A 15955-nucleotide genomic window follows, 5' to 3' on the forward strand; every position below is an offset into this window, starting at 1 on the left:
CTAATACAAAATCATTGCAGATTAAAATGTATAAGTATTGCTCCTTGCTTGCACACACATTCAGAACAAGCTAAAGAACATCTCATAAAGAACTTCTAGCATTAAATCCACTCTGGCACCCTTCCACACTAATGCAGGCTAATACATGTCATTATCAAAGCTTCAAGTCACTTTTTAGGTTCTTTAAACAGGAAAGAGGTATTTCAAATATATTTGCTTCACTAAGTGGATAATAGTTAACCATACTCTAGTCTTCCAGCTTCAAATACAGGTAATAACCATTTCTAATGATTATTAATAATTAGCTGACATTACCTTTCTGGTAAGTTTTATTTGTGATTAAAGAAAAATCATATTGCAGCAAGGAGTTTAAACTAAAGCTTTATTTCACTCTCAACTGCCACATAATAAAGTTTTATAAATATTTAGGGCATCCCTGTTCCTACTTGCAGGGCTTTCTTCTATTTGGTTTCTATTACCTGTTCTTAACAGGGTGCAGAGTGACTTGTAAGTAGACATTTAGATGGGATGTAAATATTTTTTGGGGGTTTATATAACACATCAAAATATGAAACAGAATTATGATTTTTTTTTAATAAAAATAAAATAATTAAACAATGTAAGTTTTAGCATGTCAATGCTGAGTACTAAAGCAAACTACCAAAGAGTAAAAATTACTCAAGCAAAATACTGAGGAGTAAAAATGAACTGATCCGAGTTTTCAGAACAAGTGGAACAATGTGAACACAACACACGGGACTTTACGGAACAGCTTGGGTGTTCATTTCTTTTTGCCATAAAGCAGGAGCCAGTAGCAAAGCTATGCAACACCTCAAGGTGCCTCTAGGTGGCACATAGCATATGATTCACGTGTGACCAAGGCACCCGGTCCGATCCTTACCTACTCACTTGGATCAGCCTATATGGTCCATAAAAGAACTTTTACAATTTACTGAAATACATTGAAGAGTTTTGTCAGTTGTTTGGAAGCTGCTAACTCATCCTTTCTTAATTTTCAATTTGCCTATTTACAGACATTAAATAGTTAGGAAGGGGTGGGTTGTTTAGTACATCTGTAAACCTTAGACTTTCTAATGTGTGAACTCAGTCCTAAATGCTGACACAGGGAATTTCCCTCAAGGTAATAAACATTCCAGAAAACAATCTGTCAAGAAAAATGTCTATTTCAAAAGATTTTTATACATATATAAGGGAATACATCTACTTTATTTATTTGTTTAAATACTCCTAGAAGGAATTCAGTGAAAACCACAGGATGTAAGCATTGACAAGCACTATCACAGGCAGAGCAATCACAACACCTGGAAACTTTTCATCTCAGGCAGAGACGTAGGATGTGAGGGCTACAAGCCTGACAACATCAACACAGAAATGCATTTAAAAGTTTCAAATCTTCATTATTTTTGTCTCTGCTGCAAAGCTGGAATTAGAGAAAATTCAGACACTATAGCAGCATTAGGACACTATTTCCAAGATGTTCTCACATTAATAACCCATGAAATAACTGGAATAATCCAGGACACCGATAGCCACTTGAAACAATTCCAGAAAACGAATGAACCAGAAAGGAAAGTTCTTAAAACACCTCAGCAATACTGCTTGCCATTCAGATTCTGAGTAAAGTGGTATACATGTCATCATTTATTTGAGTTTGCCAAGACTTATCCAGCAGCCAGTTCCCTATGGAGACACTCCAGATCAAAAATTTGTTCTTCTTCCATAAGTGAAAGGCCAGATCAATGTACTGTTTCCAGCTACAATGTTATTTTCAGCAGAGACTACACAAAACAAAACAGCACTCAATATTATGACTTCTACTAAGGAAACACAAAGTGTAGATGCTTATCTTCCCAGCAGCCAGAAGCCTGGCAGCTGGTAAGTTACAAATTATTTTCAAAATCTTGCTGCAGTTGTGGCTTTCTGCCAGCAAAGCACTTTAGAGTTCACTCTGTTAAATCAAACTACAGAGGGTGTCAGTGAAACCTGAAGTTACCAGCCATCTTGACACAAATGGGCTTTAACCTTGCTGTGAAAGTGTTGCTTTTTGGACTGAATATGTTAAAATATTAAAGCACTATATTTGCATCTATATAATCTTTTATTAAAAAAAATGCAGAGGTGATCAGACCCTTACTATGTCAAGGCATGTCTTTTTGTACTGAAGTCAGTGCTTCAGAGATGAGGAACCTGCCAAAAACTGTTGCCTTTTTGTTTGTCTTCCTGCGTGGTTGCTAACGTGGATGCAGAATATCTGAAATGTTTGGAAATTACACTACAGTTCAACTACAAATTCTCTTACAGTCACAGAAATCTAATCACTCCAAGCAATTTCCCTGGAACATTTGCCATCATAGTTGTAAGTCACTGGCTCTCATGTCCTCTAGCTCCTCAGCAGCCCTCAATAGGATTGAGACACAGGTGCTGGTGGAAGAGCACCACAGAGCAAAATCCTCTCCAGGGACTGGGATCATTCCTTCTGTTGCCAAGTCTCCCTGTTCCAATATTATTTAGTTCAATCACATGCTTCATTTCATTTTTATGAGAATTTAGAATGAGTTTTCAAAAGCCAAAATGAGGGGATACAGCTACTGATCTTCAACAAGGTGCTTATCAAAGCTTTATTACTAATTATTGCCGAATTACAAAAGGAAGATTTCTGCATAAAACTAAGGTAAGGACTTCAGTGCAGACCCTCTCCAAGTTATGTTACAGCTACACTTGCTTCCAGTAGTCAACACACAAGGTGCACCACAGAAGTGGTTACATGGGCAATCATGGCCTAGGGAGACCTTAGCCACCTGATCAATTACTCACAAGGCTCAAAAATGAAGGCAGTAATTCAACACCAACAGCTACTTTTGTGGAGCTTTACAACATGTTCATAAATGCTAAGCAAAGAGATGTACATTTTAAAATTTTGTTCTCACTTGTGATGAAAACAAGCATCAAGTATGGGAATCCCATGAGGGACAGAAATACCAGAATATGTATATATTTTAAAGTATTCAGGCTCACTTGTGTATTACAAATTACTAAGAGCCCAAGAATGCATCTTCTTTCAGGCATGCTTCTAATATGACAGTGGGGTTAGGCAAAGACTGAATACAGGGGAAAGTCACCAGAAAAACTCTTTAACGCTTAGAAAAGGGCAGTAACTAATTAGTAACTAATAATCAGTGAAATAATCCTTGTGCAAGAGGAACTCTGTTATCTTGCAGGATGATTATTTCACTCTATTTGGCATCTATGCCCAGCTACAGAGAAAAGATTTAGGAAGCACCTTACTTCTGACCTGAATATAAGAAGCCAAAAACCTTGGACCGAAGCCTGCCAAGCAGCTTCTACTGTTGTGTGCAGAGATAACTATACACTTTCAGCTGCTGAAATAATATTTTCTTTTCTGAAACTGATTTGCAGCAGTTCACACATGAAGAAAATTAGGGAAATGACAGCTGACTCTTTGTGCTGGAAGTTAAATGTATACTCAAATGTGAGGAGACTGGCTGTCCCTGTGTAGACTTCCATAGTACTATATACAGTTCTTAATCAACTTCCCAGCTAGATTCAGCTGATTGACAACGTGGCATGTGTTTATTTCTTGCATTCATTGCAAATAAAGTTATTTTGTAAAAGATAAACATGCAACCAGGCTTGGAAAATCCCATTTGTAAACATGCTGCAGAATTCATTACTTGAAGTGTATCTGAGAAATCGTATAATCCTCATTCAAGGTGTAATCCGTAACACCTGGATTCACAAGACAGTATATCCTGGACACATAAACAAGTAAGGAAATACCTGGTATTCAGAAATCCTCTGTATTAATTTTAGAAAATTATGAGCTAGCCTTTTGTACCTTATGGGAGAGAATGAATTAATAAGACTGAACAAAAAGTAACTTCTAAGACAAGTAAGACAACAACCTTTTGTGAAGCAAACCTATTTCCCTTCCATTTTTGGTAATTTAGAACTAAATGACATTTCATTTGTCTCCATCAAGCAATTTTTTTACCTCAGGTCCTGGAGGACCCAAGGGTCCAAGGGATCCAGGATCTCCAATTTTCCCCTTAAAAATAAAGTGAAAAACAAACAAACAAAAAAAAAGAGTTAGATTTTAAAATATTTATTTATTTATTTTAACAACAGATTGTTTTGACTAATTATCAAAAAGAAAGTCAAAGTGTTGAGATTACTTTTCCACTAAAGAGGAAATTTTATAACTGTCTTTGGATTCAATTGAAAAATTCTTCATACCTCTTTGAAGTCCATGGAATGGTCCATATAATCATACTAAAAAAACCCCTCTTGTGAGGGGAATTGCAGTTGTTTTCACAATAAAAAATAGAAATTATTTAAAAGTCTAAGAAATAATTGTTATGGATATTGGTTTAGGTACTACATTGAGAACAAAAATCTCTGTGTAAACTTACTTGGGGTCCTGGCTTGCCTCTGATTCCTGGAGGTCCTGGCAAACCAACAGCACCCTGAAAAAAGAAAGCTATTAAATACACCTGAAAATTTGTGTTATATTGGAAGCAATAAATTGCTACAGGTTGCCAGCTGAAGCAGGATTCAAAATAATTCTGAGAGATGTCTTCTAGCATTCAACCTTCATCAAAAGACTTCTCATGGGATGCTTCTCACAGAGACTCCTGATCTGCTAGCCAAATAAGAAGATACTTATTTGTTTCAGTTTCATGATATGAAGGAGCATGTCAGACCATGTGCTGCTGCCAACCACAGCTGGTCCAGGTGAGCTGCAGAATAACCTTAAGGTTCAAGGGAACATCTTTTACAACAGGTTTCAGATCATACCATAGTTTTTTTCTTGTTTGGTGCATCTCTGAACACACAGCAGCCAGAATTCTGCCTATGTTCTTTGTCTCCATTCACTGCTTTCCTTGACTAAGTTTCAACTAGTACAGTGTATCTTAAAAACATGTCAACTCACTTGTATCCAGTGACTTTTAGTACTGCATTCCATTTTTATGAAACTGGCTTGTTTCATTTTAAGAGACTCAGGGCCCTGATAAAGTTGCTGAAATTAGACGGTTTTGTAAAACAATGCAAGTGTAAATTACCTTGTCACCTGGGTACCCCTGTTCTCCTGGCTCTCCTGCAAGGCCATGTTCACCCTAAACAACATATTATTTTAGACACACATATGTTTATGGCTTAAAATCAGGTAGTTATCAGAGAATGAGAAAGATGAATCCAATACTGAGTATTTAATTTAACACAGATCTCTGAATGACAGTGCAAGATGTTTCACTGAAGCACACCCTTTAGGAAGCTCCATTAGACACATTACCAGATATTATGCCCAGCAGAGTAGTATTAGTAAGCCTAAAAAGTAAATTTGTCTAAAGTACCAGATAATGAGACTGAAGTAGTTTTAAAAATTAAGTCAGAAGAGAAATCAAAAAGGGAAGATGCTGTCAAGCACATAATTTTGCTCAAGATTTACCATAAGGAGTCTGAAAAAAAATATTTATCTTTAAGATAATGGAAATATTTAAATCACCTTATCACCTTTCATTCCAGGCTGTCCCACACTCCCTGGGAGACCCTATTAAAATGAAGACAACAAAAATTCAGTGGTTTCCATTTCCATCTCAAAAGCAGCATAGGCAGTGGACTGTGAGATTCTTTGGCACTATACCATGGGCCCTGGAATTCCTGATGGTCCTCTTGGTCCTGCTGGCCCAATGACTCCCTACAAGACAGGAGGAAATGTGACTGCATTAAGTATTTGATGAAATGGAGTTACTTAAAGAGTGGTAACTGAATGTGTCATTTTCTGCACCACAGGGATAAGCCAAAGTGTTTTTCAGGCTTTTGTTTGTTTTTTGGAAAACCTTCATACTTCCCAACTATACCATGTTGGCACATGCTTATCAGTTGGGTTAAACTTCACTGACAGAGAGAAAACAAACACTGCTTCAGCTACATATAGTGTACCTTTCTCACCCTTTCTATATGACAAGTGAAATCAAAGTAAAATTGCTTTTACCTATCAAAGATATAAGATACCAGTATTATGTGATTTTTTTTAAGGAAAAGAAAAAAAAAAAGGTAAAAAAGCTACCTCTGATAACTGTAGCTGCAAATGTTGTGAAAGTCTTCAATTTACTACAACTCATGGCCTTGCAAATCTTAAGAGACTGACACAAAACTCTGAACTTAATCAACAGCTCTGCATATAAAAAAAAAAAAAAGGGATGGAAGAAAGAATTCTTGGACTCAGCTTTCTGATGCTGCTCACTTTGTCATTGTTCTCAAGACCAAACACAAAAATATGAGCTGGAAGCCACTCAGCTTCCTTGACCAAGATGTGTGTCTTCATTATAACAACGCCATAGCAATCCCAATCAGGCAGCAAGGGAAGACTTACAGGAATATTTTTTTAGTTAACATATAATAAAGAAGATAATATTACTGGAACTCAACTGTCGTACTTCAAAGGAAATGTTAGATGGCCATCAGTGTAAACTAACAACCTTATCATGGAAGTTTTAGATCTCCAGATCTCAAAAAAAAACCCCAAACAACCCAAACTAAAATACAAAATCCAAAGAACAACAATCACAGCTTTCTTAAGTGCAAACATCCATGTTCTCCCACATTATGAACTATGAACATGGCTGAGTAGCCAGCCTTGACTGAGCCAACATCCAGACTCAAACATAGTATCCTCTATCAGTAAACACATCAATTACTTAAAATAACAGAGTAAGACTACACAGTATGAAAGTATCAGTATTTATTATATCCTGTAGGACTCGCTCATGCCATAGAGCTTCTCTGGCACAACTGTATTTATATAACTACAGCTTGCAACTCCATAATGAGCACTGCAATTTTATTCTAAGAACATTTAAAAGATTTTTGTATGTGACGCTGTATACATGATAGAACACTTTTGCTTAGGTATGAATTCTACTTAGAATTTGGTAGCCAAAGAAATGAATAAGGACTGTGGATGCTAAAAATCTTTGAGTGAATTTGGTTGTCTCAATTAGAAAATCCAGACCTACAAGAAAAAAGGCACACAAACCCAAACCAAGTACAAAGGTGTTCAGGAGGAGACTTGATGGGGTACTTGGTGCCATGGGTTAGCTGTTTGGGTGGGTTGGATTGGTTGATGGGTTGGACACGATGATCTTGAAGGTCTCTTCCAACCTGGTTTGGTTTATTCTAAATAAAGGTTTATTCTATTCAAAAGAACTCCATCCTAGCAATATGACAGTAGTTTTGTGCAATTATTTTAATGAAAATTGTGTCTAACTAAACCAAAGTATATTTAAATCCCTGGATTCTTAGATTCCTTTTTATTATTCCACAAACATACACAACAAAAATTTTAATGAAACCATATCAAAGTAAGTATTAAAAGTATACTCACTCTTAGTCCTGGAAATCCAGGAGGACCAACACCACCAACAATTCCCTTCAAAGAAATTGAATTTTAGATTATCTGAATTGTACCATTTACAAAAATTCCCTATGAGAACATAAACCAAAGTGATCCAAAAAGCAAGTCAGGTTGGATTTTTATATAGAGTTCCTGAAGAATGTCATCTTATCCCTGTATAGGGCAACAAGGTTATTAAAATCCCTGCTGTGAAATTAGATCTCAAGATATTTGCATCATGAAATCAGTCCTGCATTGCCAAGGAACAGGAGATTGTTACCTGTTCCCAGGAAGAAAAGAAATATTTCTGGGTGGAAAAACCATCATGAGAATTTGAAATATAAATAGAACACTGGCTCAGTTCACAGAAAAACCTTTGCAGATGAAGGCTACATACTCTATGATATAAACTACAGTATTTGTACTTTACATAGAAGTAACAAGTTTAGCAGTATTCTATTACTGCCTCTGCTGCACTCATGTTTGACTCAGCAGAGAGGCTAAAATCCTGGCCACCAAAGAAAATACTTGCCAAATCTCTTTGCCCTGCACGAAGGGGTATTGCAGTCCTCCAGATCAGCATGTTTTGTGCATGCTGTCCCAACACCTTGGATTTGACAAACAATAGATACCATACACAGGGCTCACTGCAGCCTATTGGCACCCACAGTAATGGGGAATTTTTATGCAAGAAAACCTGGGTCCATCCTGAAGCTATCCAACAGGGCATGGCTGCTGGGCATGGCAGAGAGGACACCTTCATGCCCTCCTCTATTCTCTGGTGCCTAAGCACCTTCTCTAACTTTCCCCAAACTAATCACAGGGGAAGCTCAATGCTTTAGCAACATCTTCACTGTAGACTGACATCTTCAGAGAACTGAGGTGTGGTAGAAATGAAGGATGGCATTATTAAGTAGACGAAATTAGTCATGAACACAAATGTTTTTAGTGTCAAGTCAGCATATGAGAAGATGTGTCTTTCCTTCCAGTTCCTGCCACCACAGGCCTCCCAAGGCAGCTCCTGCTCATCTCTGCCAGCTCAGAAATGGGCTCTGTAAAAATAACCCATTAGCCTTGCAGCCCCCTGCAGCTGCAGTTCTGGCCCCTTGCCTGAACAAGCCCTGCAGGGTGAATTTTGGGAAAGAAAAGGAGAGGGGTTGCTGCCTGTCTGAAGAGGCAGTAAGATCAGCAGCTGTCTTGGCAGATCAGAAGGAACTTGTTTGCAAATGTTTGCATTAGAACAGGCTTCTTTGTAAAGTGCAAGTCTGTAATTTCAGATCCAGGGTTTATGCGGCTGTGTTTGTGTTAAAAGTACTGTTGTTCTACAGATCTGGTGGAAAGACAATATCTGCTTTATCAGGAATGAAGAAAGGTTTAGGAGTACCTAGGAGGGGAAGGAAGAACTCCTTTTTGTATCCTCTGCAAAGCAGCTGGTGACACAACCCCTCAGAGGGCTTTTAGGATGAGAAGCACCATACTGACATCACCTGACATTACCCTCACAAAGACAACTCTGCCTCAGGGACCAGAAATGTAAAATAACTTTCTTCCTATGTTCCAGATTGCTGACACCAAACATTGATAACTCACCAACAAAATTCACATAAGCTCTTTTAAAATAAGTTTCTAAGATGGGCATCAGGAGAGAGCAGGCCTTCAAAAAAGGAGACCATCTCTGCACTGCTGCTGACTGGTCTGTATCAGAACAACCTTTAGGTAGAAACAGATAGCAGTTTCCTAAAAAGCACCCAACCATAAAAGCAGATTCAAATCAGCAGCAATTTTACCCAGCACTTGTTGCTTTCCCTTTATCTGGTCCAAAGCCCTTTTACTGGTTTCTTGTGTTAAAGGAAACCTGAGTTTGGAGTCTGCAGCCAGTTTCCCTACAAGTACAGCAAGACAGCAAAGCTCCTTTGAGGGCAGCCAGTGAAGTGATGTGACTATGCCACATTTACAGCACCATAGCACAAGAGCACTTTAGTCTGCACACACTGCCAAGAACAAAGCTGTTATACTAATTATAATGCACTAAATGACATACTGAATACAATACTAATTGTATTCAGTAACAGTTCAAAGGATACCATTGACTATCAAATGCATAAGCGAGGGTTTTGGCACATATGCAGAATCCCATTTTCTTAAGGTGATCTTAGAATAATGGTTTAAATAAACAATGCAAAGTCATATCCAATGCAAGAATTTTTGAGGACAAAACATTCATCAGTAATGCAGTGAGAACAGCAAGACATCTGATTCTCAAGGTAGAGAGCACATGCAGCATTGGAAATGCTTCTCCCAGTAGCTTTCTGGTTCTTTTTTCTCTCCCTCTCTTTTTACAATGGTATCTTAGTTATTTCCATAAAAAAGTAACAGTCCAAAATTTTTCTGTGGACTTCAAGGCACAGATTTTGAGGCAAAAGTCTCCTGTCATTTGGGAGGGGAGTTAATATTGTTACAAATTTTATCATGTTAATCAATACACAATTTGATACTTACAGGATTCCCATCTGGACCAGGGGAGCCCCTATTTCCAAAGTCACCTGGAAAGCCCTAAAGCAGAAGACAGAATGCTTGTTCTTTATTATCCAAGACAGAAAAGGTGGTCTGAACACTGAATTTGGACAGATACTAGAAATCAGGACATTGGCAAGTGGATTCAGGGAGAAAGATGGGGGGATGGACAAAATAAAAGTTTCAGCTGTGCAGTTCAAGTGAATAGAATAGTGGTATTTTTGTCTCCTAAAATCATGACCATGAAAGACACAACTATATACAATGTAAGCATGGGGCAAAATAAGATGACTGGAGGCTTTAAGGGCAATAATAAACAAGTGTTGCTTGAATTGTTTGCTTGGAGTCTCTTTTCCTGTTTAATAATTTTACTTCAAATATTCCACCACTACCACACACACCCTCCATTTCCTACAGTATTCACTAAAACATCCGTCTTTTGTTTTCTCCTTACTCTTCCCCAAATACAAACAGTTTCAGTCTCAGTGTGACACATTAGAAATCAAACTTTCCATCTTTTTGGCACATCACTATCCTTACCAACATGAACATTTACCTTAGTGTGCAACTAGAGACTGAAACAGTAACCCAAACGAGACACAGAAAAGTCTTCATTGCTCAGAGTTTGAACTTCAGACACTAAATCATCAGGACAGGAAAGAGATTTGACTGGCCACATCAAGTGCTCTAACTGCTGAGTACAACTGAGTGCCCAAATGGAGAATGCTGTTGCTGCTTCCAATCTCAAAACCACAAGCAAGTTTACATTGGAAACTCCTGGATAACTTCAGAGATCTGAAATAATAAGGTTGCAGCAGAAAACAGGACAATTGGCATTGATGATACACCACAGGAAATACGTAAAACCTAATAATGTGTACTTAACAGATTTGTGTTTATTCTCTGCTGTAGAAATACAACAGAGAATAATGTAGAGGACAGTTTTCATTTAACATATTCCAAAAATACCAGATGCTAGAAGCAGCTCATTTGCACTTAAACCAACACCAAAATCAGACTTCTAAGCCTTATGAGACTTCTATCATATCTGTACCTTGTGCTAGCTCTAATTTTACAGATTATGTTTGTGTTTCTGATCTGGCTCATACCAGTAACCAGCCACAGGCTCATCATGTTGTCTTCCTGTCTTCAGAACATGTAGTAATAACTTGTACATAATTTGAAGTACTAACTAGAAATAATAGAAAGTCATCTATAGAAAAAAACAAAACTAACATTTCTCAGCTGGTTACAGTTACAGAGTGAATTACAGTGTATTTACTTTGACAGCATAAATTGTGACAAGTCTTGGAATTTTACCTGTCTCCCTTTAGGACCTTTTCTTCCACGGGTGCCTGGGATGCCCTGAGAAGGAAGTAGTTCATCATAAGTAAGTTTTCTTCAAAAGCTTAAAATAAAGCAATTAAACCTGCATTTGATTGAAAAAGATAGTGTGAGAAGAAGCACCACTGTCAGAGAGATGAGGTTGTATAACAGGAAAGCAGAAACACAAATATTGCTTCACTGTGGCCACATGAGAAAAGCTATGCTCAAGAGAAGCAAGAAAAACTCAGAGTGACAGAGGCTGAGATTTTCTTTAGTTTTATTGCAAACTTCATCTGACATCTGAAAAATACTAATTATTGACTGAACAAAATGGTTCAATGAAAAATATTCAGTATGGACCTTGGTGGTAAGAAAAAAATACCCATAATCCTTGCTGCTCTTGATTAAATTCAAATAGTAACTTACAGCTGCTTTCCATTTAACTTAAGCACCAGGGCATTTCATTGATTAGAATAATTAGATATGACTTATTAAATTTCCTCCACATCAGTTTTCTTTTAGACAAAGACTCAAATGAATGGTTATACTTTGTATATTTTTTCCTCATTCTAACATATATCACGTTACCATCCAAATATCAATTATTTCATTAAACCTACCCTTTCTCCTTCAGGTCCTGGTTGTCCTGCCACACCTGGAGGTCCAATGAAACCCTAAAAAAACCCCACAATTCTTGATTACAATGCTGCCTCCCACTGATGTTGCTTTTCCCACAGTATTGGTCAGCTGAGGGTTCAAAATCCAGGGATTAAATTTTGGCTCATTTAAAATTACCAGTAAAGCTCAGTCAATTTAAATGTGAGCAGGATTTACTCTCCAATCAACAGGAAAAGCAGTTATCTATTATGAGGAATAAATAAGGAATTACTAAGTTTTACTAAATGCTCCAGTAAGACAAAGTTGCATCACAGAGGTTTTTTTTTTTTACTAGAATAAATGAAAAAAAAAAAAGTTAAATTTATTCATTAAGAACATCAGAAAACGTGTTCTTGTCTCTAGTAACACTGTGTGATCACTGCTATATGCAAGAGTCCTAGAAAGTTTACCTTTAAGAATATTTTCCTTAAAGTTCAGTCATATGCATTTCTCTCCCACCTTCCCCCCCTAGAAAGTCATAAACAGGTCCTGTCATAATCAGTTGCATGAGCACAGAAATGAGCTTCTGATTTACCAGAAATAACACTTCAGTTTACAAAGACAGTAGTAGAGGTGGATTCTGCACTACCAGATTCCAACTGAGATCAGAACAAAAATATTATTAATTACTAAAAAATAATCCTTTGCTTTCATCTCTCTCTCCTGTCCTCTGATTGTAATGATTTGGGGTTTTGGGGTAAGGGTTTTGTTGGATGGGGGGGTTTGCTGCCTCTTTGTTGGTTTACTTTGGTTGTTGGGTGGTTTGTTTGGTTTGGTTGGTCTTGGGGTTTTTGGTTTTGTGCTGTTGGGTTTTTTTATAATTATGAGAACTAATTCTCATCTTGTCATCTAATTCTAATGAGAGTAAGGAAAACAAAGGCATTTCTATTTATTTGTTTTTTCCCCACAGTTTCTTAAACCAGCTGATAAGTAGAATATAGTTTGATTGCAGGAATGTTCTAATCTTAGTGCTCTAGATGCTTCATACCATGCTGCAATACATTTCCATCTTATGAGGGCTGAATCATTGCTTTTATTGAAACCTGTTTGCAGAATACATATACAGGACTTAGCTTCAAGACCTTAGAGGTGTTTTTCCTTAAAATTACTCATACATTGGCCATTATTAACTTTGTGGAAACAGAGAAAGAATAACTTCTCAGGAAGTGAAAGGGATCACCTGATGTTTTATTGGTCTTGTAGAAGGAAGAAGACAAAATACATTGAGAATCTAAGCAAAATTAAACTGAAAAAATGTAAAAGATACACCCCCTGAGGGTGCAATGTCTGTTGGCACTTGATCCTGACAAACTATTTTTCCCATCAGTCTAATGAAAACTGACATAAAAAAAACAACCTCTGTTTAAGAAACTGCTACAGATTTCTAGTAACATTGAAACAAATCCAAACCCAACAAATAACACAGGACAAAAGCAAATCTAGCAACACAATAAGGTTATTTTAATAGATACTTGAGAACACAGAACACTGCTAAACAGCCTATATGTGAGCCAAAGGCCTGAAAACACCTAGCAAAAGTCTCCTGCAAATCCTAGGTGCAACTAGCAACATGCAAGTTTCTGAAAACTTGTTCTTTGGCCTGATGATGAGAGTTGGTCTAATAAAACATTCATACACAGACAAGCAGGTGTAGGCACGCACATGTGCCTATTAAAACCCACCAAAATACCAAAGAAACAAACCTCCAGCAAAAAGACCAACCTATTTTACTTCCAAGAATAATAAAAAATTAAACCTTGAATCACCAGAGCATTAAGAGCCTTTACAGCCTAAAATATATGACAACTGAACCATTTAAAAAAATCTCAAGATCATTTTTAAGTGACAAGATAGTTTCCCTTCTTCTGTAGTTGCTACAGACGACAAATGCCAGATATGTCTCCCTTCTTGACCGTTTCCATTATGGAAATAATGCTTCAGGCATGAAATATCCACTCCTCTTCACACCCACTCTCACACACCCACATTCAGTATTGCTTTCCTCCTATTGCCTGCATGCATTACAGATGAGAAGAAGGGAACAATGCCCTATGCTGCTTACCATGGGGAAAAAAAAAACAACCTAAATTTAAATCCTTACAGGTATTTTGAGAAAAATCCCACAACAACAAAAACCAACAAACAACAAACCAAAAACCCCACTGTGTTTTCCCATTTGCAGGTTCTGTAAAGATACCTGGTCAGCAGAGCTGAATGAAATTCCTCATCCCCTTTCTTATATAACTGTATCGATACAGATAGGCATGCCAAAAGGCTCAAAATGCTTACTTACTCTTACACCTTTAGGACCTGGGTTACCTTCTGGTCCAGCTAAGCCCTATTACAAAAAGACAGGAGTTATACTTTGTTTTAAAGAAACAGATACACTCTACTTAAAAAGAACTGTAAAATCATTTGTCAACTATAAACTGTCACTACATTCTTAAAACCATTAAGCTTAAAAAGGGCGTCATTAAGCAGCCCCCTGGGATCATGTTCAGAAAGGTCTCCCATCAGTTCATGCATGACCCTTAGACAATGACTGAAAATTCCTTTGCATTAAATTACTTCTTCTGGGAGCAATTTTTTTTTTCCAGAACAAGTGATTCTGGCATTACAGTTACAAAAATTTCACAGGGCTTTTCATAAGCTTTTGTATTTTAACACATTTCCAGCTATTTTCAAGCTTCTGTCAAAAGAGCAGATGTAGTCCAAATGCTCTAGACATTTTAATTCAACAAAAACGTATTATCATCCATCACTGTATAGGATATTGTCATAGAATTTTAATATATATCATCATTACAAATGTAACCAGATAAAACACAGGAGTACTGGTCAAATTCATTCTTTAAGGAGACAAAACCACAAAGTCAGTTGTTGAATTTGGCTCATACACTTCCATATGGGAAAAATAACAAATATTTCTACTTCATGTATTACTGGACTGAGGTATCTCTTAGCTTATATGGAAACTAAAAAGAAGGTTCATATAGTGCTTGTGTTTATAGAAGGATGATTTCTGTCTTTATTGCTTCTCCTTCTCAAATATCTGAACAGGAAAAATAAATCCATAAAAAGAATCTTTTAATGTTCTTTTTCACAGATTCAGCAGTGATGCAAATACATTGGTGAAAACCAGGAGGAACTATACTACAACAGGTAGTTTCCTATTGCTTCTGGGCTTGAAATATGAAGATAAGACATGCACAACCACAAGAGGTTTGTGAAGGAGCATAAAGTGTTCAGAAGTTCAGTGCTTTGGAAAAGTCATTAACATCTTCCAGAAAGCTACAGCATCACTGCATCTAAACCACTCCAGTTAAGAGCCACAAGACTCAACATTACCTAAAGGGTTCCACCTGTGAAAGAGTTTTGTTTCAAGGATAAATGGCAGGATGTAAACACTTAACTTTTTTTGGAAGTACCAATAGCATAAATGTGATACAGTACTTTTGAAAAGAACAAACAAGAAACCCCCCAAACTGCAAAAAACATTCGTATAGTTACTGCACCTGCCTGCCAGGGTAACCAACCATCCCAATATTGCCAGCCACTCCTGGAATTCCCTAAGTGGAAAACAGGGTGAGGAAAAACATTTTAAAAGGCAAGAAAGAAAAGCAGGCTTAACACCATGTTTTAGAGTTCATTTTTTAAGAATCATTTCTCTCTTAACATCTAGTCATATGACAGAGCATAAACTCATGGAAAGATTACTTTTTGAGCAAGCTACATAGCAACACCCTAGAATTTACACATCATACATAAAGAACTCAAATTTCAATTGCATACCCTTAAAAAATACTACAAGAAGGCTAGTCTCATGTTTTGTGAAATGCAGCAGTTCATGCCTTATTTCCATAATAAAAATATAGATGCTATTTATAAAATGTATTTGAGGACAGGTCCTTATAATGAAATAAGGGCACTGGTCCTAGTGGCATTTGAACAAATGTGTTCAATGTTTCATTAAAAAAAGAATCTTTGTGTCCTTACAAAGCCAAATTTTTATGACCGTTTCCT

The 15955-nt window shown here is 37.0% G+C and overlaps 1 protein-coding gene across 5 annotated transcripts in view; it reads right to left on the reverse strand.

Annotated features, from left to right (window-relative positions):
- COL24A1 (collagen type XXIV alpha 1 chain) overlaps positions 1 to 15955 on the reverse strand; it is a 126147-nt gene that overhangs the window by 74261 nt on the left and 35931 nt on the right. For all 5 annotated transcript variants that reach the window (XR_010987677.1, XM_068141188.1, XM_068141190.1 and 2 more), the window contains exons 9-19: positions 15448 to 15501; positions 14226 to 14270; positions 11896 to 11949; positions 11270 to 11314; positions 9935 to 9988; positions 7427 to 7471; positions 5684 to 5737; positions 5546 to 5590; positions 5103 to 5156; positions 4452 to 4505; positions 4034 to 4087 (exon numbers count right to left, since the gene is read on the reverse strand). Coding sequence is in view for 4 of the 5 variants with exons in the window: in XM_068141188.1 (XP_067997289.1) it covers positions 4034 to 4087; positions 4452 to 4505; positions 5103 to 5156; positions 5546 to 5590; positions 5684 to 5737; positions 7427 to 7471; positions 9935 to 9988; positions 11270 to 11314; positions 11896 to 11949; positions 14226 to 14270; positions 15448 to 15501 (558 nt within the window). In the remaining variant the exon portion in view is untranslated. The remainder of the gene's footprint in view (positions 1 to 4033; positions 4088 to 4451; positions 4506 to 5102; positions 5157 to 5545; positions 5591 to 5683; positions 5738 to 7426; positions 7472 to 9934; positions 9989 to 11269; positions 11315 to 11895; positions 11950 to 14225; positions 14271 to 15447; positions 15502 to 15955) is intronic.

Source organism: Melanerpes formicivorus, unplaced genomic scaffold (assembly GCF_026170545.1).
Source record: "Melanerpes formicivorus ecotype bairdi unplaced genomic scaffold, bMelFor1.0.p_v2 SCAF_7, whole genome shotgun sequence".
Taxonomy (NCBI): Eukaryota; Metazoa; Chordata; class Aves; order Piciformes; family Picidae; genus Melanerpes; species Melanerpes formicivorus.